This window comes from Lissotriton helveticus, chromosome 7 (genome assembly GCF_964261635.1).
Source record: "Lissotriton helveticus chromosome 7, aLisHel1.1, whole genome shotgun sequence".
Lineage (NCBI taxonomy): Eukaryota > Metazoa > Chordata > Amphibia > Caudata > Salamandridae > Lissotriton > Lissotriton helveticus.
Window position 1 is genome coordinate 1,409,532,707 of NC_136068.1, and position 24,175 is coordinate 1,409,556,881.

The 24,175-nt window shown below is 46.5% G+C and overlaps 1 protein-coding gene across 1 annotated transcript in view; it reads right to left on the bottom strand.

Annotated features, from left to right (window-relative positions):
- The window catches only part of DNAH9 (dynein axonemal heavy chain 9), a 1,695,107-nt gene that overhangs the window by 1,008,868 nt on the left and 662,064 nt on the right, over positions 1–24,175 (bottom strand). The window contains exons 34-35 of the mRNA XM_078654721.1: positions 22,720–22,828; positions 111–258 (exon numbers count right to left, since the gene is read on the bottom strand). Coding sequence (XP_078510847.1) covers positions 111–258; positions 22,720–22,828 — 257 coding nt within the window. The remainder of the gene's footprint in view (positions 1–110; positions 259–22,719; positions 22,829–24,175) is intronic.

Consider the following 24,175-nt stretch of genomic DNA (forward strand, 5'->3'; position numbering starts at 1 on the left):
TGTTTCACCTATCATCTTTTCAACGTGGCATTTTAACTATTACACGCCCTGGTATTTTCTTGAAGAGACCATCTCTTTAATATTATGGTAACAGTTATACACCACAGTACCGTGTTCTTAAGGTGTCCAGACAAAGTGGCAGATACTTGTCAAACAAAATTGTCATATTCGCTCTCTCAGACTGTACTTCTCTCTTGTCTATCCAGCTGGTCACTGGAGGATTCCACCCCAGGTCTGCAGGGTTGATGTAAAGTATTCCTGATAAAAGAAGAAATTAAGTATGAGTTCATCTATTGGCCAGTCCTCATTGTATGACTTACACACTACTTTTTAGCAGAGGAGAAACACAATTATAATTACACAACATTGTTTTCAGTGTTTTGACAGTCCATTAATAATCATTCCTCCACAGTAAGGTAAAGTCACTATCGAAGTAATGTTAAAGACATGTAGCAGAACATTTTTTTTTGTTTCTTCAAAAAAGAAGTAACTGATTTAGAAAAATATTTGATTCACTGCTTGAAGTGTAGTAACATTGTGTCTTATTCCCTTTACCTTTAAGCATTAACAATGGTTGATCATCATTATACTCTACTTTTATCTTGTTTAGAGAAATAAAATCAAGTGATCCCATTATGGAGATGCACTGAAGTGCGACATAACAATGTTACAAGCTCTATTTTGATCAGAATACAGCTTAGGGAATTGACCTTGGAACAGAATAAAGACAAGTAAATCCATGGATGTTAATTTACTTAAATGGCAAGGGTAGCGGAAGTGACATCACATGCCCTTTGACCTCCACTTTCACTTACTCACACATACTTACAAATACACACAAATTCACACATATACACTCTCACACATAAACACACTCTCACCTGCAAGCATACACCCAACATAAATCTAAGAGCATTTTTCTTTACTTATCTCAGCTGTCATGGAAGGGCATAATTCAGCGTATTGTACTCATTTTTTATTACACTATTAGTGAATTATATATTTTATTTATTCACTATTAGTGTAATAAAAAAATTGACAGAAAATAAAGAGTGAGCCCTAGCTGTCCCTGTGTTCCTAGGCACTGAATTTGACACCTTTAAGGTCAGGGGTCGCAAAGGCAGTGCTAGAGGTAGCAAAGGGCAAGCCAGGGGTCACAGCTGTGACCTCTGGTGAGCCCTAAATGACGCCCATGAGTAATTCCACAGTTAAAATTAAAATGGTATGGAGTCACTTGAGCGGGCGAAAGGAGTCGCAAATCAAGATGGTCGCCATGGAGTAATCTCCGGATTTTGGCTCGTTTTATGACAATTTTATAGCCAGAAGGGCTATTTTCCTTCAAATAATGGTACCTGGAGACTTCTAACACCATCACCATCCATTGGAGGACTTTCTATCCGTTTGTTGGTGAGTTTGAAGGTGATTTGTGGAGAGCTCCTTTCAGCAGTGCTTCCCCTCAGGTATTTCCGATTTTTTCTGTCAGGAGGGCAGAACCACAGGCAGAAAAGGGCACGGCTGTGGTCTGCACTCTCCCACAGTTGGTTTTAGATGCTGCACAGAGCTATATTATACTGCATTATTTCTAAGGGCTTGAAAACTATAAGTTAAACAGATTACTGCCTTAAATAATTAACTTGGTACTATGGAGGGTAAAAATACTCCTTTTTTTCTTAACAAATGTAAAAAAAATACTCCTTCACGTCCACCAGTCAAGTCTAAAATTGTAGACTCTTGTGAACCTTCCTTAACTTATTTGTTTGATGAAATGCAGGTTACTAGTTCTAACACAGACACTATTGTATCAGAAATGAAGAAACTGCGCAAAGATATGGCAAGTATTTCAATGAATGTTTCTGACAATAAAATTAAAATTCAAGACAACAAAACTAAATTAGATGTTCTTATTCCTGTTGCAGTGAAAATAAAACTAATGAATAAATAATTGCTTGATTTGGGAAATCGTAATCTGGAGTATAATTTAAGAATTTTCAATTTGCCAGAAGATGTGGAAGGTAATGACTGTAGAATGTACTTAGAAAACCTATTGCCTGACATTTTACAGCTAAACTTTACAGAAACATTTGAGATCGACAAAGCTCATAGAATTCCTTCACATAGAAGCCCAAATCAAACTAAACCTTGTCAAATGATATTGAAGGTGTTGCGTTATCACCATCTTGTACCAAAACGGAAAGCATCAAGAGAAATTCCATCTTTAGTGGTCAACAGTAATAACATTTTTATTCATCAAGACTTTGCTAAGGAAACTGTAAAAATCCATAAAGAATTTACTGAGCTTAGTCCAAGATTGAGAAGTTGTGGATTCAAATTTGAACTTTTCAATCTGTCTACTATGCGAATATGGAAAGATGGCTTGTCGAAGTCCTTTCAACGTCCGGATGACCTCAGTCTATACTTTCACCAACACTCGCAGCTCTCCATGGAAACTAATGAAAATGTTACTTGAGATATTAGATTATTACGCACTTATAGTTCACCTAAATTGATGTAATTCTTTACTGGGCACGTTTTGAGTGGTTATTCTTGTTATGCGTGTGTGCGATTCAAGAATTCTATTTCTGTCTATATGTTGTCTTTGTTATATGTTGGTCATTTTTTTGCATTCTTTTTCTTTCTTTTTCTACAGAGCTATGTATATTTTGTCATTTCTTTTCATTCTTTATTTTCTTCTCTACATAAGTTCTTTCAATGATGTCTAATATTTATGGTCTTAAACTTGTGTCTTTTAATGTTAAAGGTTTACTGCATCCTGTTAAGCGTACTAACGTTTTGGATTACCCAGCTAAACATAAGGCTGATATTTGTTTATTACAGGAAACTCATGTCGATGACACTATTCTAGCATACATGAACAACAAATGGGTGGGTATTATTGTTTCTTCACCTACTATTAATAAACAAAATGGAGTTGCTATCTTATTTGCAAAAAATAGATCTTCAAATATTACTTAGGTATTCCGATTCTAATGGTCATTTTCTCATAATTAAAATTAAAATGATGAGATGCTCCTACACTTAATTAATATATATCGTACAATGAAGGATGTCCCTGAGTTTTGGTCTCTTTTTAGACAGAAGTCTTAAAATTGGGAACTGTTCCACTTATCATTGGAGGCGATTTCGATCTTATAAGTGATCCTTTACTAGATAGATGTTCTCAAATCAAATATCGTCCTCCAAACGCTTTTTTTTTTCTTAAATCTTTTTTTAAATCAACTAAATTAGTGGATATCTGGTGTTTACATCACCCAACTTACAAACAATTCACATTTTTTTCCAATCCTCATAATTCATATTCTGGGCTAGATTTTTATTAATATCTCGTCATTTAGTTCCCTCTATTTCTGAACCCACTATCCAAAATATTGATATTTCAGCTCATGTGCTTGTCTCATGCATTTTACATCCTACAGTATATCAACAGTCTCGAGGAAGATGGCGCATGAACACAAATAAGGTTCTTAATAATGACAATAAACCCAAAATGTTATCAATTCATGCATATTTTATGTTTAATCCCTAAAGTTCTACATCACTTGTTAGCAGATGGGTTGCCTTTAAGGGGTACATTAGGGGGGTTACAATTTCCATTATGGATCATACAAATTAAACATTTAATACACAAATTAACAAATTAGACAAACAAATTGCTAAATATGAACGTCTTTGTATTACATCCAGTGACATTAAATACAAAAAACACTTGCAAAAACTTCACTATGAACTGAACTCTATATTAAGCTCTAAAGAAGGCATACAAATTTCTAATTCAAAAGCTACATTCTGTTTGAATGCTAATAGATCTGGAAGATTTTTATCAAACTATTTGCGCATTAAGAAAGATAAAACTCAAAATATTCCTATCCACAAATTGGATGGACAAATAGCTATATCTCATACAGCAATAGTGAATGAATGTATGTAATATTATTCAGAGTTATATAATAAACCTCCCACAAGTGATTTAATACTTATTGATCATTTTTTAGAGAAGAGTGGTTTACCTCAAATTTCTCAATTAGCTAGACATAAATTAGATATGCCAATTTCTATTGATGAAGTACTCTCAGTTATTAAATCACTTAAGCTGCATAAATCTCCAAGCCCGGATTGTTTAAGAATTTGCTACTCTTCTGCCAGCACATTTATTCAGATTATTTACACATTTTAGTATTACAAGAACAATATCAGGGTCTTTTACAGAAGCTTTGATTATAATCCTTCCAATACCAGATAAAGACCGCTCTATGGGTTCAAACTATTGTGCTATTTCCTTGATTAATAAGGATTGTAAATTTTACGCCAAGATCCTGGCAAGAAGTTTAGCTTCGGTATTGCATTCCATTGTGTATATAGATCAATCAGGTTTCATGAAAAACAGACAGTCAATAAACAATGTAAGATTATTACTCCATGCAATTGAAAGTGGTGCATCATTAACTCAATCTGCTGGTCTTCCAGCTTTAGATGCAGAAAAGGCTTTTGATAAAGTACATTGGCAAAATCTCTTTCATACATTGGCTGCATTTAATTTGGGTTCCTCCTTTATTTGTATGATCTCAGCTTTATATTTGGTTCCGTCTGCTCAACTTTTTACTAACGGTCAGAGGTCCGATAAAATTTGACTATACAGAGGTACTAGGCAAGGATGCCCGTTATCGCCTTTACTTTTCTTACTTGCAATAGAACCTTTGTTACTTGCAAGCAGAAATTCTAAGGAAATTGAAGGTCTTACAATTAATAACGTTCCTATTAAAACCTCTGCATACACGGATGACGTGCTTCTCTATATTGGTAATCTGGTTTTGTCAATTCCCTCATTATTACATTTAATTAATGCTTATTCTCAATTTTCAGGATACTCACTAAATATTTAAAAAACTAAATTTCTTCCCTTAAATGTTCACTGTTTACCAGTTATGGTTCCCAGCAAAGATATCATTTGGGTCGCTGATAAAACCAAATACCTGATAAGCAAAAAATGGTTAGGGGTTCTGCCCACTTAACCCTCCCGTACCTGAGCAGGAGACATCCAAGGATGAAAAAGTAGCAAGAAAAGGTACTGAAGGGATTAATCCTTTTTTAATTTTCCAACAAGAAACATCTAATTATCTTGTGAATCACAAATAGAACATTAGAAACATATGTAGGTAAATTCATATACACACATATGAGCGGACATCTAGGGAGGCACGACAATCAACAATCTATATACAAAATATCACATATACATCATATACAAATATACAAAACATTTACAATATCAACAAACATTTATCTGTACCCTGAATTCAAAAGATATATAAAAAATATATATACACCAATTTAAGGAAATGAACCTCCTAATTTGCAATGGAGTGCACAACAAAGTGGTAGTCCCAAAAGCAAAGCACCAGAGGGTTAGAACATCAACCCAATCTCTAATTGTATAGGTGCAAAACAAACAAAAATCAAATCTTTTTAAGTTGTAACGGGGGACTCCATTAAAAAAAAAGGTGTTGACGCAGTCGCGATCTCGTTTCAGCCAGATGATGTAGGCTTCATCAGGACATGGGTACTCTATTCTTGAGGGCCCTGGCCGCGCCTAGGGCCGGTATAACCGGTAAGTTCACAGGGCCACCCACACGGGTGGGGTGGGAGCCACTATCTTTGCCCAGTTATTGTAAGTAATACCTTATATATATAATGTGTCCGCTTGGAAAAGAGTAGATTCCAAACATACGTGGATAAAATCGCACAGTCTCTCTAAATTATTCGGGTGACACGACCAAACAGTGTTCACCTAGGCGTTAGTCATTCCACCGGGAAAACCAAAAACCTGGGCATATTATTTTCACATAATATAAAACAATCGATTTCATCAAACTGTGAATGTATTTTAGACTATATCAGAGAAAATTTTCAAAAATGGTCTGCACTTCATTTAACCTGGTGGGGTAAGATAGATCCCATTAAAATGGTTATTTCTCAGAAAATCTTTTACTTTCTATCCACGATGCCTACACGACTTCCTCTTAAATTCTATAAAAAACTAAATAGAATCAGATTTATTTGGAATAACAAACATCCTCATATAAGCTATAAGAAATTGAAGGTAGTCAAGAACAATGGTGGTTTAGGTTTACCTGATTTTGTAAAGTATCATAAAGCATTCATTTTAAATCAAAGTACATTATGGTTTCAAACTGTGAGACCTAACATTACTCCTACTTGGCTTAGTATTGATCAAAGCTTGGTTGCCCCGTTTCTGTTGCCAGCATTAGTCACTATGCCTAATTCAACAAGTTTGCTTCCAAAATCAACAATTGTGAAATCTACAAAATTAATATTAAATGATCTTGATTCAATTTTTCAATACCCGATGGCATTTACATTACACCCATCATTATGGTATAATCCTAGGCCTAAGTTAAATAGATCCAGAACATTTTGGAATTCCTGGATTAAAGCTGGTATTTTTTACTTTAAAGATATATACAGTGACAACACTTTTGTTTATCTATTCAGGAACTACAACAATTGATCAAGTGAAAATATGCAGATAGTTATAAATACTAGACTCTTTCCCTAATATTCTTCCCCAGAATATGACCTCTGATTTGGCTGTATACGTACAAACCCTGGCCTTCTCATCTCATGATGTATCTCTCTTTTATCAAAAATTGAATGGCAGTACAAGTGATAATATTAATTTTCTAACTTCTTTTTGGAATAAAGAATTAGATATTGCATTATCCCATTATCTTTAGATATTTGGCGGAAAATCTGGCTGAATATTGTCGCAGGATGGTTGCCCATTTCAAAATATCAAACAAATACATTTATTTTATTCAATTGCTTATGGACTCTTTTTAGGTTATATAAAGCAAAATTATTGAAATCAGGTGTATGTTGGAATTGCTCTCAACAAGAAGGACTGTTAAAACATATGCTCTTTGACTGTCCTAACATTAGTAAGTTTTGGAGTGATGTTTGGAATATAGTCACGAAAATATTGAATATTACTTATATATTGTCTTATACTATAATATTTTGTAAATCAGTCATTTTTGCAACAAAATTGACAGATCTTGAGGGAAAGCTTCTTTACTTTGTTTATTTCAGCTGGGTTGAAATCCATTACTGCTAATTGGGAAAATGCTTCTTTAGTGTCAGTACATACATGGTGGGCATGGATTTTTCCAGAAGAGGAGCCAATTTATCTCTTATAGATGTTATCCATAACACTTCTAATTAAAATTTATTTTGGAAACCAATTGATAATTATATAGCTTTATAATCATGACTATATTTAATCTGTTGATTAAATTAATAGATGTATAATTATTTTTAGTATAACTACATAGTTCTACTCATGTTTTACTATAGTCATAATAAATTGTAATATTTTTTCTGTTAAAGTAATTATCTACTTTCTACTTTCTATCTTTTCTTTTCTTTTCTTCTTTTTCTTTGCTTTTTTAAATTATAATATATAATTATTTTCATGGGTACTTAATATTGCTTAGCAGATATTAAAATGTTAGATAACTGTTAGATAGTTCCCTAGTTAGCAAACTACAACATATGTGTACCTTTTTCCGGTGCTCTTTTTGTATGGTCTTATTTATTTATGATCAAAATCAATAAAATATCGGAACTCATAATGGAATTGGTTTGCGTCTCTAAATGAAAAAAATGATAATACAAAAATGATGAATAATGGTGCAATGGACACACATCTCAAACTATCAGAATTATAAAGGGAGCCTATTGAAGCATTCTAGCTTTTGTCTTTACACAAAGAGCATGTAGCAAGTGGTATATTATATATATGAAACTGTGCTGAGGGTGGAAGCAGGTTTATGTAAGAGAGGCATGCAAAAATAAAGGAACGAGGATAGCAAGACGCATACAAAAACTTGAGGTTATTGATCTCAATCCAGCCTTCTTGAGTAGACAGTTACATTTTATTCATCCAAATATGTTCTTTCTCAAGGTATCCCATCTGCTCTTAGGGAGCCAGGCATCCTCAACTCAAACGCATGATACTTCACAGTGGTCCCTAGTAATTTTAGGGGATCTCGGTTATTTATGCTTATTCTTCCGACCCTGTGCAACCAAGGAACAGAGCCGTACATTCAGGGAACTGCCTAAACGCTCACCCCTAAACCAGGCAGGCCAACTCAATAAATTAACTCACATGTTAACCAACCCACCAACTTTGTATGAATAAACCAGTATAACATGCAGGTTGCTGGCTTTAGTGACTGTAAAATGTTCAGTAGTTTTAATTGTAAGTATGAAGGGTGAGTCAAGAAAGTCCATACTACTAACCTAAGCCCCACTGAGTCTAGGTACAGTAGTAGTAAGAAACAAGTATATTTAGACAAATGTCCATAAAACATTCTAAAAACACATTAAACAATTAAAATCGATAAATGGGCCGTATCCTGGCTGTCCAACACTCCCCTTCCACTACATTCATCATTAAAACTGTTTGCAGACAGTAAAAACTGAGCAATTTATCCTGCCACATCTAAATATCGCATTTCTGATAACAGCTCCACAGCTTTCCTACAATGGACAGTTTCGTATTTAAAAAAAGAGAGGTCTTAAAAACATAATGCATTTAAAGAGATATAAAAACAGTTTAGCTGCAGGTTTGTTGCAAAGACTTGGTCTACTACCTTTATTTGGTTTCCTTAGGAGTCAATTACATATGATCAGTGTTAGATCTGGAACCATTGGCGTTGGTCTCCCCTGCATTTTTTGCCTTGACCTCCTGTGGTTTTGTTGTGTGTTGGACTCCGTTTTGCTGGTCTAGATGCTTTGGGCACTTTGCCACTGCTGTTCAGTGCCAAAGTGCAAGTGGCCCCATTGTAAATTGTTGTTATAGATTAGTGATCCCATGATTGGAATATTTGATTTATCAGTCAGACCTTAGTACAGTGCACTGTGTGTGCTTGTAAATCAAATACTGCTAGTGGGCAGCAGCACTGATTGTGCCACCCACAGGAGCAGCCTGTAAAATGTAATTCTGGCCTGCCATTGCAGAGCCCGTGTGCAGTCTAGTACTGCTACGCCGACTTGGCAAGTGCACCCACTTACCAGGCCCTAACCCCCCCCTTTTCTTACTTATCAGTCACCCCTAAGGTAGGCCCAAGGTACCCCAGTGGACAATCTGCAGTGTATGTGAAAGGTAGGACATGCCCTAGTGTGTGTGACATGTCCTGATAGTGAATTAATGCCAATTTGGTTTTTCACTATTGCAAGGCTACCTGTTCCCATTGGACAGATTGGGGAGTTTGTTTACAACATCTTATAAACATAACTACCCCTGGGAACAAGGTAGGAAAATAACGTTTAGTATGCCTCAACTTAGAAATTTAAAATGCATCTTTTAGTGAGGGTGATTTTTACATTCTGTGTTTGAAAATACCAATTTTAGAAAATAGGTGTTTTCTTGCTTAACCATCCAGTGTGCCTAAGCTAGGTTTGTGTATTGCATGTCTGGGATTTGGATGACAGGGGCTGGAGAGGGGCGGTGGCTAAAGAGAGCCTGATGAGTCAGGGCTGGGCTGAATTGACCTGGCTGCATTTAGAGTAGGAGGAGGAGATTTCCTTTCACCTGAATGGGCCTGGTCTGCCGTCCACAATACGGTCTCCACCTCTTGCCAGGAAGCTGCACCAGTGAGGAAATAACTGGTTCTGGCTGGGTACAGACAGTCTCTACCTTCAGAGAACAAAGGATTTCTGGGTATGAAAAGAGGGGCCCAGACCCCAGACTTTTAGATCACTTCTGGAAATCAAGAGGAACCTTTGCCAAGGAGAAGACTCGGAGAAGCTGAGGAAGAATACTGCCCCTGTGCTGTTTGCTTTCTGGGGTTGGCTTGTAGTGGCTACTTGCTGCCAAGGAAAGAAGAAAAGGACTTTGCTGTTTGATTTGTCACCTGCTTGAGGAAAAGATCTCCAATGGCTTGAGATTGAGCGCGCCTCCTTGCACTGGTATAGTGCAGACTATTACGTAACCACATACATTTGGTGGAACTTTTCTTTGGGGCTATTTCTTTTCTTGCAACTTAGAACTGCCAATCTTCATCATGTCAAAACCAACATCACTTGCATCTGTTGATATTGAAAGGAGAGGGTTGATACCTACAAAGTGCCACAACTGAAAGCTGTCTGCAAAAAGTTCAAAATCTCTGTAAGAGGCCTCACCATCGAGGAGTAATATCAAAAGGCGCTGAGGGCCTGGTTGGAGTCAAGGAATGCCAATTAGCATGCCGAGGAGCCTATGGTGGTGGAAAAGGATTTAGAGGAGCAGCAGAATGGGCTATTGGGTCTGCCTGGGGGGAGTGTACCTTCCTGGGGGGCAACAGTGTCTCTTCAATGGGGCTGTCTCCAGCAGAAGAGCTGGAGGACAGGGAGAAAAACAGGATGCATGAGTTGGAGCTCACAAAGCTCCGGCAGGGGAGGGAGGATAAGGGGTTGGCATTTCAGAGGGAGAAATTAGCGCTGGGGGAGAAGAAGATGTTCTTAGAGCATGAAAGAGGGTTGAGGGAGCTGGATCTAAAAGCAAAGAGTTTAGAGTCCAATCCCCATGGTGGCAGCGCATCATCAGTGCCTGGAAAAGGGAAAGTATACATCCCCAAGGAAGTTATTAAGGATTTCATGTAGCATGAGGACATTGCTCAGTGGTTCAAGGCCTATGAGGTAGCAATGAGGTCCCACAGAGTCCCTGAAAGAGATTGGGGAGTGCTGTTGTGGGGCCGCTTTATCAGTAAAGGAAGGGAAACATTGCTAGTTTTGCCCACTGAGGATCAGATGTCCTATGCCCCAATGAAAGAAGCCTTGATAGCCAGATATGGGTTGACCCCAGAGCTTTATAGGCAGAAATTTAGAAACGAAGCTGGAGTCAAGTAGTTGGGTGGGGTATGTTTCCTACTTTTGCAGAGCATTGGATAGTTGGGTTAAGGGTAGCTAGGTGAATGATTTGCAGGGGCTCTATGATTTGGTTGCATGGGAGCACTTGTCAGATAATTGATTTCCAAAGCTACGCCAGTACTTGATTGACAGTAAGCTGAGTGACCCCAGGAAGCTTGCTGTGGAGGCGGACACCTGGTTCAGCACCAGGGTCCAAAAGAGTTGTGTGGGAGACTCTGCCAAAGGTGGGCAGGGTCCCCAGCAGAGGATTGGGGGGGACAAGGGTAAACAGAAGGAGTTCCAAAAAGGGCCCCAGAGTAACCCCAAGGGAACTAAGCTAAGGGTTCCCAGCTTCTCACTGAGAAGAAGCCATGGATCCAGACAGGTAAGCCTGTTCATAGGGGTACCAAGGTATGTTTTGGTTTTGGTCAGGTGGGCCACTTCCAAGGGGATCCTAGGTGTCCCAAAAAGGTTACCACCATACCCACTGGTGCACCACCCCGGGAAATGCCTAGTGTAGCCTTGGGGGAGGAGTCGGGTGCCCCTTGGGCGAAGATGGAGCGGAGGTGTTATTTAGAGATGTTGGGTCGGTCTGAATGGGCGTGTGTGACCACTCGGTCAATGGCAGCCGGTAAGGGCATTCAAGAGGACCTGGAGCCTGAAAGAGTGGCCCAGGTGCCTGCTAGAAAGAGAAGAGGCAATGGGTATGGGAAATCGGCTCTGAAGTTCCCACGGTCAAGGAGGAGGCAGACCCTGAAGGGGGTGCCCTGGAGCCTACAGGGCAACAAGTCGCTGTAATGGGGAACCTGCCTGAGCTGACCCATTGGAAGCAGGAAGGAGTCCTCTCCAGGGAGGAATTCTGCTGGGAGCAGAAGAGGTGCCCTTCTCTTGTTGGCTTGTGACAACAGGCTGACCACCATACAGCAGGTGATCAGTCTGGATCACATTGGATTTACTGGGAGAAGAGCCTTCCTACTGGATCTGGCTCATAATGTGCCTTTGGCAGGACATTTTGGGCAAGAAAATACATTTGAAAGGCTTGTCACCCATGTTTTCTGGCCCCAAATGTATTAGAGTTCTGATAATCATTGTAGGTCTTTCAAGAGTGGGAGGAAGTGTAAGGCTCCTCTACAACCTTTCCCTGTGGTCTGCACCCTTTTTGAGAGGGTGGGTATTGACATTGTGGGGCCTCTGGATTCCAAGACAGCCTTGGGCAACAGGTTCATCCTGGTCTTGGTGGACCTTGCCACCCAGTACCCGGAAGACATCCCTCTCCGGACTGGGACAGCCCCTGTGGTGGGTTGTGCATTGATGGGGATTTTCTCCCGTGTGGGGTTTCCCAGAGAGGTGGTGTTGGACCGTGGTACCAACTTCATATCTAAGTATATGAAATCCCTGTGGCAGGAATGCAGTGTTACCTACAAATTCACTACTCCTTACCTCCTCCAAGGTAATGGGCTGGTTGAGAGATTCAACCGGACCCTGAAGGGCATGATTGTGGGTCTTGGTGAACCCATGAGGAGTGAGTGGAAAGTCTTCTTACCATGCCTTTTGTTTGCTTACAGAGAGGTACCGCAGAAGTCCTTGGGGTTCAGTCCCTTTGAGCTCCTGTATGGCTATCTTGTAAGAGGACCTCAAAGAAGGCTAGGAGAAAGATCCTAGTAAACCTCCCAGGATGTATATAGCTACATGCTGTCCTTCAGGAACCAGACTAAGTGCTTCAGACAACTCACTCAGGTGAATCTGGAAGCCAGCCAGGAGGAGATGAAACGTTGGTATGATCAGAATGCCACTCTAATCAAGTTTCAGCCTGGATAGAAAGTGTGGGTCATGGCCCAAGTTGAGCCTTGTGCGCTCCAGGATAATTGGACCGGACCCTTTGAGGTGGTGGAGCGCAAGAGTAACATCACCTACTTGGTAGACTTGCAGTCTCCACGGAACCCTTTGCTGGTCCTGCATTTGAACCGCATTAAGCCCCACTTGGAGAGGTCTGAATTGGGCATGCTCCTAGCAACAGATGCTGGAATGGAGGAGGAGACTGAGCCTTTACCAGACCTCCTGTCTGCAAAGGAACACGATGGGTCAGTGGACGGTGGAATACTCTCCCCTGCCCAGACTCCTGAACAGCAGAGTGATTGTCACCAACAGTTGGGACAGTTTGCTGCTCTGTTCTCCCTGACCCCTGGTGTCACTCAGTGGTGTGTTCATGATGTTGACACTGGGGACAGTCCTCCTGTAAAGCACAAAATTTACAGAGTGACTGACAGGTTCAAGACTTGCATCAAGGAGGAGGTCTCCAAGATGTTAGCGCCAGGGGAGATTGAGACCTCAAAGAGCCCTTGGGGAAACCCAGTTGTCTCGCTCCCAAAAGCTGCTGTACCCGGTGCCACTGCAGAACTTCGGTACTGTGTGGACTACAGAGGGCTCAATTCGGTCACCAGGACTGATGCACAACGCATCCCCAGAGCTGATGAGCTCATCAATCGGTTGAGAGCTGCCTGGTACCTCAGTATGTTTGACTTAATGTCTGGGTACTGGCAGATTGCCTTCACTGATGGGGCAAAGGAGAGGTCAGCATTCTCAACACCAGAGGGGCACTACCAATCCAGGGTGATGCCCTTTGGGTTGAAGAATGCCCCTGACACCTTTCAGAGGTTGGTCAACCAAGTGTTGGATTGGCTGGAGAATTTCAGTGCTGCTTACCAGGATTACATTGCAGTGATCAGTGCCACTTGGGAGGAACATCTGCAACACCTCTGGGTAGTGTTAAAGGCTACTCAGAATGCAGACCTCACGATCAAGGCGAGTAAGTGCCAGATCGGACAGGGTTCTGTGGTGTACTTGGGACACCAGGTGGGGAGCGGACAGGTGGCACCCCTACGGCCCAAGATTGATACCATTCTTACTTGGAAATCCTCCAAAACTCAGACAGAGCTGGAGAGCCTTCTTGTGACTCACCGGGTATTACAGGAGATTTGTCAAGGGTTATGGCACCAATGTTGCCCCCTTGACAGAGCTGACTTCCAGAAACCCGCCCAAGAAGGTGAACTGGACTGACGCCTGCCAGAAGGCTTTTGAAGCCCAGAAATCTGCCATGTGGTCAGTGCCCGTGCTTCAGGTGCCCAACTTATCAAGGGAATTAATTGTGCAGACAGATGCTTCAGAGCATGGTGTGGGGGCTCTGCTCGCACAGCTGAATGAAGAGGGCCTAGACCAGGGGTACTCATAGTACGGCCCAAGGGCCGATGGCGGCCCGGCAAGCCTTCCCTGGTGGCCCGCGGACCTTGCAGACATCAAACCCGAGATTTTTTTTTTTTTAATAGTGTCTGCAACTAGAGCGCGACTCAGACTCTGCTGCTCTGTGGGGGCCGGGCGATTCCCACCATAGTCAGAGTGGGGCTGCAGGGGCGCTGAGAGGTGAACAAAGCCTCATTAACATGCCAATGGTCTTTTAAAGACCTGTGAAATGCTTGGGTGCGGCTGTGTGTGGCTGTGTGTGTCTGCCTGGAAGCTGTCACAGCCCGGGCACACACAGACAGGGTGAGGGGGGAGAGTGAGTGAGGGAGAGCAAGCGAGGGAACGAGGGAGGGAGAGCTAGCGAGGAAGAGAGAGGGAGGGAGGGAGAGCAAGCGAGGGAGGGAGGGCGGGAAAGCAAGCGAGGGAGAACGAGGGAGAGAGAGTGAGGGAGGGAGAGTGAGGGAGGGAGAGTGAGGAGGGAGAGTGAGGGAGGGAGAGCAAGCGAAGGAGTGAGGGAGGGAGAGTGATGGAGTGCAAGCGAGAGAGGGAGAGCAAGCGAGGGAGCAAGCAAGGGAGGGAGAGCAAGCGAGGGAGCGAGGGAGGGAGAGCAAGCGAGGGAGAGTGAGGGAGGGAGGGAGAGCAAGCGAGGGAGCGATGGAGAGCAAGCGAGGGAGTGAGGGAGAGCGAGGGAGGGAGGGAGAGCAAGCGAGGGAGTGCGAGGGAGCGGGAGTGAGGGAGAGGGAGTGTGGGAGAGGGAGGGAGCGAGGAAGAGCGAGGGAGGGAGAGCAAGGGAGGAAGGGGGAGTGAGGGAGAGGGAGGAAGGGAGAGGGAGGGAGCGAGGGAGAGGGAGGGAGGGAGAGGGAGCACAAGCGAGAGGGAGCGTGAGGGAGGGAGAGCCAGGGAGGGGGAGCCAGGGAGGAAGAGCCAGGGAGGGAGAGCAAGCGAGGGAGCGAGGGAGAGCGAGAGAGAGGGAGGGAAGGAAAGTGAGGGAGGGAGGGAGAGCGAGAGAGAGGGAGGGAAGGAAAGTGAGGGAGGGAGGGAGAGCGAGGGAGAGCAAGGGAGGGAGAGCCAGGGAGGGAGAGCGAGGGAGGGAGGGAGAGCAAGGGAGGGAGGGAGAGCAAGCAAGGGAGGGAGAGTGAGGGAGGGAGAGTGAGGGAGAGTGAGGGAGAGTGAGGGAGGGAGAGCAAGCGAGGGAGCGAGAGAGAGCAAGCGAGGGAGGGAGAACAAGCGAGGGAGAGCAAACGAGGGAGAGCAAGCGAGGGAGGGAGAGCAAGCGAGGGAAGGAGAGCGAGGGAGGGAGAGAGTGAGAGGGAGCGCAAGGGAGAGCGAGAGAGAGGGAGCAAGGGAGGGAGAGCGAGGGAGGGAGAGGGAGGGAGGGAGGGAGAGGGAGGGAGAGGGCGAGGGAGGGCAAGGGAGGGAGAGGGAGCACGAGGGAGGGAGAGCAGGTTAGGGAGCGAGGGAGAGCAAGACAGAGGGAGCGAGGGAGGGAGAGAGAGAGGGAGGGAGAGCGAGGGAGGGAGGGAGAGGGAGGGAGGGAGAGAGAGGGAGGGAGGGAGGGAGAGAGGGAGAGCGAGAGAGAGGGAGGGAGTGAGAGCGAGGGAGGGAGAGCAAGCGAGGGAGGGAGAGCAAGGAGGGAGAGTGAGGGAGGGAGAGTGAGGGAGGGAGAGAGAGGGAGGGAGAGCAAGCGAGGGAGCGAGGGAGAGAGGGAGAGAGAGGGAGAGCAAGCGAGGGAGCGAGAGAGAGCAAGGGAGGGACGGAGAGCAAGTGAGGGAGCAAGCGAGGGAGGGAGAACAAGCGAGGGAGAGCAAGCGAGGGAGAGCGAGGGAGGGAGGGAGAGGGAGCGCAAGGGAGGGAGAGCGAGGGAGGGGGAAGGAGGGAGGGGGAAGGAGGGAGAGGGAGGGTGGAGGGTGGAGGGAGGGAGAGGGAGGGCAAGGGAGGGAGGGCGAGGGAGCTTGAGGGAGGGAGAGCAAGTGGGCGAGCGAGGGAGAGCCAGAGAGGGAGAGAGGGAGGGAGGGAGAGGGAGCGCGAGGGAGGGAGAGAGAGGGAGGGAGGGAGGGAGAGTGAGGGAGGGAGAGCGAGGGAGGAAGGTGGAGGGAGGGAGGGAGAGGAGGGAGGGAGAGAGGGAGGGAGAGAGGGAGAGCGAGGGAGGGAGGGAGAGGGAGGGAGAGAGGGAGAGGGAGCGCGAGGGAGGGAGAGAGAGGGAGGGAGGGAGAACGAGGGAGGAAGGGAGAGCAAGGGAGGGAGGGAGAGGGAAGGAGGGAGGGAGGGAGAGAGGGAGAGTGAGAGAGAGGGAGGGAGAGCGAGGGAGGGAGGGAGAGCGAGGGAGAGTGAGGGATAGCAAGCGAGGGAGAGAGAGGGAGGGAGAGCGAGGGAGGGAGAGCGAGGGACAGTGAGGGAGGGAGACAGAGCAAGGGAGACAGAGCAAGGGAGACCGAGCGAGGGAGACAGAGCGAGGGAGACAGAAGAAGAGAGAGGGAGACCTCAGAGAGAGGGAGACCTCAGAGAGAGGGAGACCTCAGAGTGAGGGGGAGGGAACAAGAGAGAGGTAGACCTCAGAGTGAGGGAGAGAGAGGGAGGGAGAGAGAGGGAGGGAGGGAGAGGGAGGGAGACAGAGGGAGGGAAACCTCAGAGTGAGGGAGAGGGAGGGAGAGAGAGGGAGACCTCAGAGAGAGGGAGACCTCAGAGATAGGGAGACCTCAGAGAGAGGGAGAGCTCGGAGAAAGGGATAGCAAAGAATGAGGGGGAGGGAAGGAGAGAGAGGGAGACCTCAGAGTGAGGGAGACCTCAGAGTGAGGGAGAGGGAAGGAGAGAGAGGGTGGGAGAGGATGGCAGAGGGAATGAGGGAGAGGGAAGGAGAAAGAGGGAGACAGAGGGAATGAGGGAGAGGGAAGGAGAGAGAGGGAGACAGAGGGAAGGAGGGAGAGGGAAGGAGAGAGGGCGAAATAGAGTGAGGAAGAGGGAAATAGAGTGAGGGAGAGGGAAATAGAGTGAGGGAGAAGGAAACAGAGAGAGGGGGGAGAAAGTGAGTGAGACAGTCAGGGTGAGTGAGACAGAGGAAGAGAGGGAGTGAGACAGTCAGAGTGAATGAGACAGAGGGAGAGATGGAGAGAGGGAGTGAGAGAGTCAGAGTGAGAGAGTCAGAGTGAGTGAGACAGAGAGACAGAGGGAGAGAGGGAGAGAGAGGGAGGGAGAGAGAGGGAGAGAGAGAGAGGGAGAGAGAGGGAGGGAAAGAGAGGGAGGAAGAGGGAGAAAGAGAGGGAGGGAGAGCAAGCGAAGGAGAGAGGGAGAGCGAGGGAGAGCAAGCAAGGGAGCGAGAGAGAGCAAGCGAGGGAGGAAGAACAAGCGAGGGAGAGCAAACGAGGGAGAGCAAGCGAGGTAGGGAGAGCAAGCGAGGGAGAGAGAGTGAGGGAGGGAGAGAGTGAGAGGGAGCGCAAGGGAGGGAGAGCAAGCGAGGGAGAGCGAGAGAGAGAGAGCAAGGGAGAGCGAGGGAGGGAGAGGGAGGGAGGGAGAGGGAGGGAGAGGGTGAGGGAGGGCAAGGGAGAGAGAGGGAGCACGAGGGAGGGAGAGCAGGTGAGGGAGCGAGGGAGAGCAAGACAGAGGGAGCGAGGGGGGAGAGAGAGAGAGGGAGGGAGAGCGAGGGAGGGAGGGAGAGTGAGGGAGGGACGGGACGGAGGGAGGGAGAGAGGGAGAGCGAGAGAGAGGGAGGGAGAGCGAGGGAGGGAGAGCAAGCGAGGGAGGGAGAGCGAGGAGGGAGAGTGAGGGTGGGAGAGTGAGGGAGGGAGAGAGAGGGAGGGAGAGCAAGCGAGGGAGCGAGGGAGAGCGAGCGAGGGAGAGCAAGCGAGGGAGCGAGAGAGAGCAAGGGAGGGACGGAGAGCAAGCGAGGGAGCAAGCGAGGGAGGGAGAACAAGCGAGGGAGAGCAAGCGAGGGAGGGAGAGCAAGCGAGGGAGAGCGAGGGAGGGAGAGCGAGGGAGGGAGGGAGAGGGAGCGCAAGGGAGGGAGAGGGAGCGCAAGGGAGGGAGAGCGAGGGAGAGCGAGAGAGAGGGAGTGAGGGAGGGAGAGCGAGGGAGGGGGAGGGAGGGGGAGGGAGGGAGAGGGAGGGGAAGGGGGAGGGAGGGGTAGGGAGGGAGGGAGAGGGAGGGCAAGGGAGGGAGGGCGAGGGAGCTTGAGGGAGGGAGAGCAAGTGAGCGAGCGAGGGAGAGCCAGAGAGGGAGCGAGGGAGGGAGGGAGAGGGAGCGCGAGGGAGGGAGAGAGAGGGAGGGAGGGAGGGAGACTGAGGGAGGAAGAGCGAGGGAGGAAGGTGGAGGGAGGGAGGGGGAGGGAGAGGGAGGGAGGGAGGGAGAGAGGGAGGGAGAGAGGGAGAGCGAGGGAGGGAGGGAGAGCAAGGGAGGGAGAGCGAGGGAGGGAGAGAGGGAGAGGGAGCGCGAGGGAGGGAGAGAGAGGGAGGGAGGGAGAGCGAGGGAGGAAGGGAGAGCGAGGGAGGGAGGGAGAGGGAGGAAGGGAGGGAGAGAGGGAGAGAGGGAGAGTGAGAGAGAGGGAGGGAGAGCGATGGAGGGAGGGAGAGCGAGGGAGGGAGAGCGAGGGAGGGAGAGTGAGGGAGAGCAAGCGAGGAAGAGAGAGGGAGGGAGAGCGAGAGGGAGGAAAGGAGAGCGAGGGAGGGAGAGCGAGGGACAGTGAGGGAGGGAGACAGAGCAAGGGAGACAGAGCAAGGGAGACCGAGCGAGGGAGACAGAGCGAGGGAGACAGAAGGAGAGAGAGGGAGACCTCAGAGAGAGGGAGACCTCAGAGAGAGGGAGACCTCAGACTGAGGGGGAGGGAACGAGAGAGAGGGAGACCTCAGAGTGAGGGAGAGAGAGGGAGGGAGAGAGAGGGAGGGAGGGAGAGGGAGGGAGACCTCAGAGTGAGGGAGAGGGAAGGAGAGAGAGGGAGACCTCAGAGAGAGGGAGACCTCAGAGAGAGGGAGAGCTCAGAGAGAGGGAGAGCAAAGAATGAGGGGGAGGGAAGGAGAGAGAGGGAGACCTCAGAGTGAGGGAGACCTCAGAGTGAGGGAGAGGGAAGGAGAGAGAGGGTGGGAGAGGGTGGCAGAGGGAATGAGGGAGAGGAAAGGAGAAAGAGGGAGACAGAGGGAATGAGGGAGAGGGATGGAGAGAGAGGGAGACAGAGGGAAGGAGGGAGAGGGAAGGAGAGAGAGAGAAATAGAGTGAGGAAGAGGGAAATAGAGTGAGGGAGAGGGAAATAGAGTGAGGGAAATAGAGTGAGGGAGAAGGAAACAGAGAGAGAGAGGGGGAGAAAGAGAGTGAGACAGTCAGGGAGAGTGAGACAAAGGAAGAGAGGGAGTGAGACAGTCAGAGTGAATGAGACAGAGGGAGATATGGAGAGAGGGAGTGAGAGAGTCAGAGTGAGAGAGTCAGAGTGAGTGAGACAGAGAGACAGAGGGAGAGAGGGAGAGAGAGGGAGGGAGAGAGAGAGAGGGAGAGAGAGAGAGAGAGGGAGAGAGAGGGAGGGAGAGAGAGGGAGGAAGAGGGAGAAAGAGAGGGAGGGAGAGAGAGAGAGAGAGAGATGTGTGCATGCCGGGTCTGATGACGCAGTGGACGAAGGCGTCAGCTGCAGGGACCTGTGATCAACCTCATGGTCACAGTTTTTTTTGTTCTAGCCCCGCCCCCTTCCCCACTGACCCTGCCCCCACCGGTGCGGCCCTCGGACACAAACCACACTGTAAATTTGCCCCCCCGAGAGAAAGTTTGTGAGTACCCATGGCCTAGACCAACCTGTAGCCTTCATTAGAGGGAAGTTACTTCCACTGGAACAGAGGTGGAGTGCGATTGAGCGTGAGGCATTTGCCGGGGTCTAGGCGCTGAAGAGACTGAGGCCCTACTTGTTTGAGACTCACTTCCGGGTTCAGACAGACCACAGGCCCTTCAGATGGTTGATGCAGATGAGGGATGAAAACCCAAAGTTGTTGAGGTGGTCCATTTCCCTATAGGGGATGGGATTTACTGTGGAACACCGCCTGGCGCAGAACACACCAATGCTGATGGCCTGTCCAGATTCTTCCGCCTTAATGTAGAGAACTCCCAAGAAGGCGGTAGTTCTCCCCACATTTCAGCTGGAGGGGACATGTGTTAGATCTGGCACCATTGACCTGGGTATCCCCTGCATGTTTTGCCATGACCTCCTGTGTTTTTTGGACTCTGTTTTGCTGGTCTAGATGCTTTGGGCACTTTGCCACTGCTGTTCAGTGCCAAAATGCAAGTGCTCCCTTTGGAAATTGTTGTTATGGATTAGTGATCCCATGATTGGCATATTTGATTTACCAGTCAGACCCTAGTACAGTGCACTGTGTGTGCCCAGGGCCTGTAAATTAAATGCTGCTAGTGGGATGCAGCACTGATTGTGCCACCCACAAGAGCAGCCTGTAAATTGTAACTCTGCCCTGCTAGTGCAGAGCCTGTGTGCAGTCTAGTACTGCCAGGTTGACTTGGCAAGTGAACCCACTTGCCAGGCCCTAACCTTCCCTTTTCTTACATATCAGTCACTCCTAAGGAAGGCCCAAGGTATCCCTTTGGGCAGGGTGCAGTGTATGTGAAAGGTAGGACATGCCCTGGTGTGTGTGGCATGTCCTGACAGTGAATTACTGCCAATTTTGTTTTTCACAATTGCAAGGCCACCTGTTCCCATAGGACTGAATGGGGAGTTTGATTATAACATCTTATAAACATAACTTCCCCTGGGAACAAGGTAGGGAAAATAAAGTTTAGGATCCCTGAACTCAGAATGTTAAAATGCATCTTTTAGTGAGGGTGATTGTTACATTCTTTGTTTGAAAATACCACTTTTAGAAAGAAGGTATTTTCTTGCTTAACCATCCAGTGTGCCTCTGCTAGGTTTGTGTATTGCATGTCTGGCTTTTGGATGTCAGGGCAGTGGCTCCAGAGAGCCTGATGAGTCAGGACTGGGCTGAATAGACCTGGGATGCATTTAGGGGGAGGAGATTTCCTTTCACCTGAAAGGCCTGCTCGTCCACAATGCTGTCTCCACCTCCTGCCAGGAAGCTGCACCAGTCAGGACAGAACTGGTTCTGACTGGGTACAGACACTCTCCTTCAGAGAACAAAGTATTTCTGTGCATAAAAAGAGGGGCCAGACCCCAGACTTTTAGATCACTTCTGGGAATCAAGAGGAACCTTTGCCATGGAGAAGAGCCTGAGAAGCTGAATAGGAATACTGCCCCTGTGCTGTTTGCTGTCCGGGGTTGGCCTACAGTGGCTACTTGCTGCCAAGGAAAGGAGAAAAGGACTTTGCTGTTTGCTTTGTCACCTGCTTGAGGAAAAGATCTCCAAGGGCTTGAAATTGAGCTTGCCTCCTGTTCTGAAGTCTCAGGGACACAAAGACTTAATTTCTTCTGTCTCTCTGCATCTGGAACTGCTGTTTCAGCAGCCTCAGAAGGAAATTGCAACACCGACGCCGGCGAGCGATGCTGTAACCTTCACTGAAGCCGTGGTCACCGCTCATGAAGAGCACGATGCACTGCCCCGACTTGCACTGTAGGCCCGACTGCTGCTGCCGCTGTGCAGCATCGACTCCAAAGCCATCACCGAGGCCGCTGCCTGCACTGGAGCCGAGGACATTGCTTGTGACGTCCTTGATGCATTGTCCAGACTCGCACTGCAGCCCCGACTTCACCGACGCCGGTGCTTCATCACCGCGGAGCCAATACTCGACGTTGGTGGCTCCTGAATCCATTAAAACCGCACCGTCGTAAGGAACAGACACCTCACCGCCACTGTGACATCACCTCCCTGACACGGTAAGGAACTGAGGGCTCAGCTCCCCTGCATTGCCCAGCACCTCCCCTGGGGTCGTAAGGAACCAAGGCTTCACCTCCCCTGGGGTCGTAAGGAACCGACGCCACCCGATCCCAACGTAGCATCACCCTCCCGACACTGTGCACTGTCTTTGCTTTCATTGTTTCTAAGGTACTGTTCTTTGTGGGTCTGCTTGACTCCGCGCCCGATGCCACGCAACTTGCGGTCAGTGCTGTACTTTGGGATTTTTACTTGTCACAACATCGTAATAGCTCCAGGTGGAGTTATTTGTTGCTACAAACTTTAATGGAGTGAATAATCTATTTTTGAGGATATCTTGATAACTGTATTGTGGATTTTTGTCGTTTGGTCTTGTTTTGGTTTAGATAAAGATTACTTATTTTTGTAAATTGGTGTGGTGTCCATTTGTAGTGTTTTCACTGATTACAGTATGAGTTCACAAATGCTTTACACACTGCCTTTGAGATAAGCATGTCTGCTCATGCCAAGCTGCCAAGGGGTGAGCAGGTGTTGTTTTAGAAGTGTATCCCCCTTACCCTGACTAGAGGCAAGGCCCCCTATTTGGACAAAGGTACCTACCTATGCCAACTAGAGACCCCATTTCTAACAATCACCTAACAATGATTGCCTTTCCATTGCCATTTGCCTCACATAGCAATCAAAGGCATACCATGATTCTATAAGGTATACATGATTTTTAACATTATTGGTGAAAAACAGAAAGCTGGCTTACCTGCTCTGGATACTGTGGCTGGAGTGGCAGTGCGAAGGTGACTGATTTCAAACACCAGCCTCATGGATGGATTCAGTGGAATTCTTTCATTGCTAGCCAATGTTAGCACCTACATTGGGGGAAAGGTAAGTACTCAGAGACCTGCTCACATCATTCTTATGTCACCAGTGTTAATTTGTATAACTCGGATTCAGAGAAACAAACATAAGTGTACAATGAAAGTGTTCTTGCATTCAAAATTAGGCAAAAGATCCACCCAACTCCACAAAGTCATTTCAAGGATGATGATTAGCTACAAGAGCATATGTTTACATATGTTCACTTATTTAATTTTTTTCAATAGTTCCACTATAAGAGAAGAGGCTATGTGACATAATTTTGGGTCTTTCTCATTAATGTTTCTAGCACACACACTGAGATGATGAAGGGGTCCATGCACATAAATTAACTCAGAAAATACATGTGTAATAGCATGAAGTGCAGACAGCACAACAAATAGAGACTACTACTACTCTGGGTTTTCAAATTATGAGCTTTGGCACAGGCAAACAATGCATTCATGATAGATCTCTGACCTCGACAACACATTTGGGGCTTACATCACAACGTCATGCACTGATATTCCAGACCAATATACATATACATATATTTTACAGGATTGGGTATTTCTACATATAATATCCCTCCCCCTCCCTCAAAACAAAATGAAGCTAATCAGATTGCCTATATTGTTAGATGTTAATCCATGCTCGAAAAAAATTATACAATGCTACATTTGGAGGGATATCCCTGCCAAACCCATAGAGGAATACTTTTTTTTAATTGTGGATCTTAAAAAAGCAAAATATGTGGGGGTTTTAGGCGAATTGGTATTTTTCATTGAAAAATCAACATCTATTAATGGAACAATGAAATATTTTAGAATAGGCGGCATTTCCGCATTTTGCCTAAAAAATAATATTCAGTTTTTTTTTTGTGAGAGGTTTGAGGATCTGAAATACCATTCAGCACCTGCGGGGAGAAAGATATACAGTGTCTGATAATCAATAAACTCAAAGAACAATTATCCAGACAATAATAAATCCACCTAGGGGACTCAGATGAAACATCTTCTATGTGCCATTGCTAACAGAAACCTGATCAGAAGAAGGCCCATACCAAGACAATCCAACTTTCCAACAGAGAGCGCTTTGTTACTTACCATTTGGTAGCTTGGTCAAATAAAAGCCTTATGGGTCATTAAGCAAATGCAGGAGCAGTGCTCCTGGCATATCAAATTCTTGCTTCCCTCACAGGGTTTAGCGTTGGGGAAGTGGTGTGTTTACAAAGGCAAAGCTACAGCTGGCTCTATTGGGAGAAACTCTAGATCTGGCAACTCCTCCGCCACTAGGTCTCCAGGAACAGAACCGCCCAGCCCTCCCTATTTAGGTGAGCATCACACCTATTCCCTGCCTTG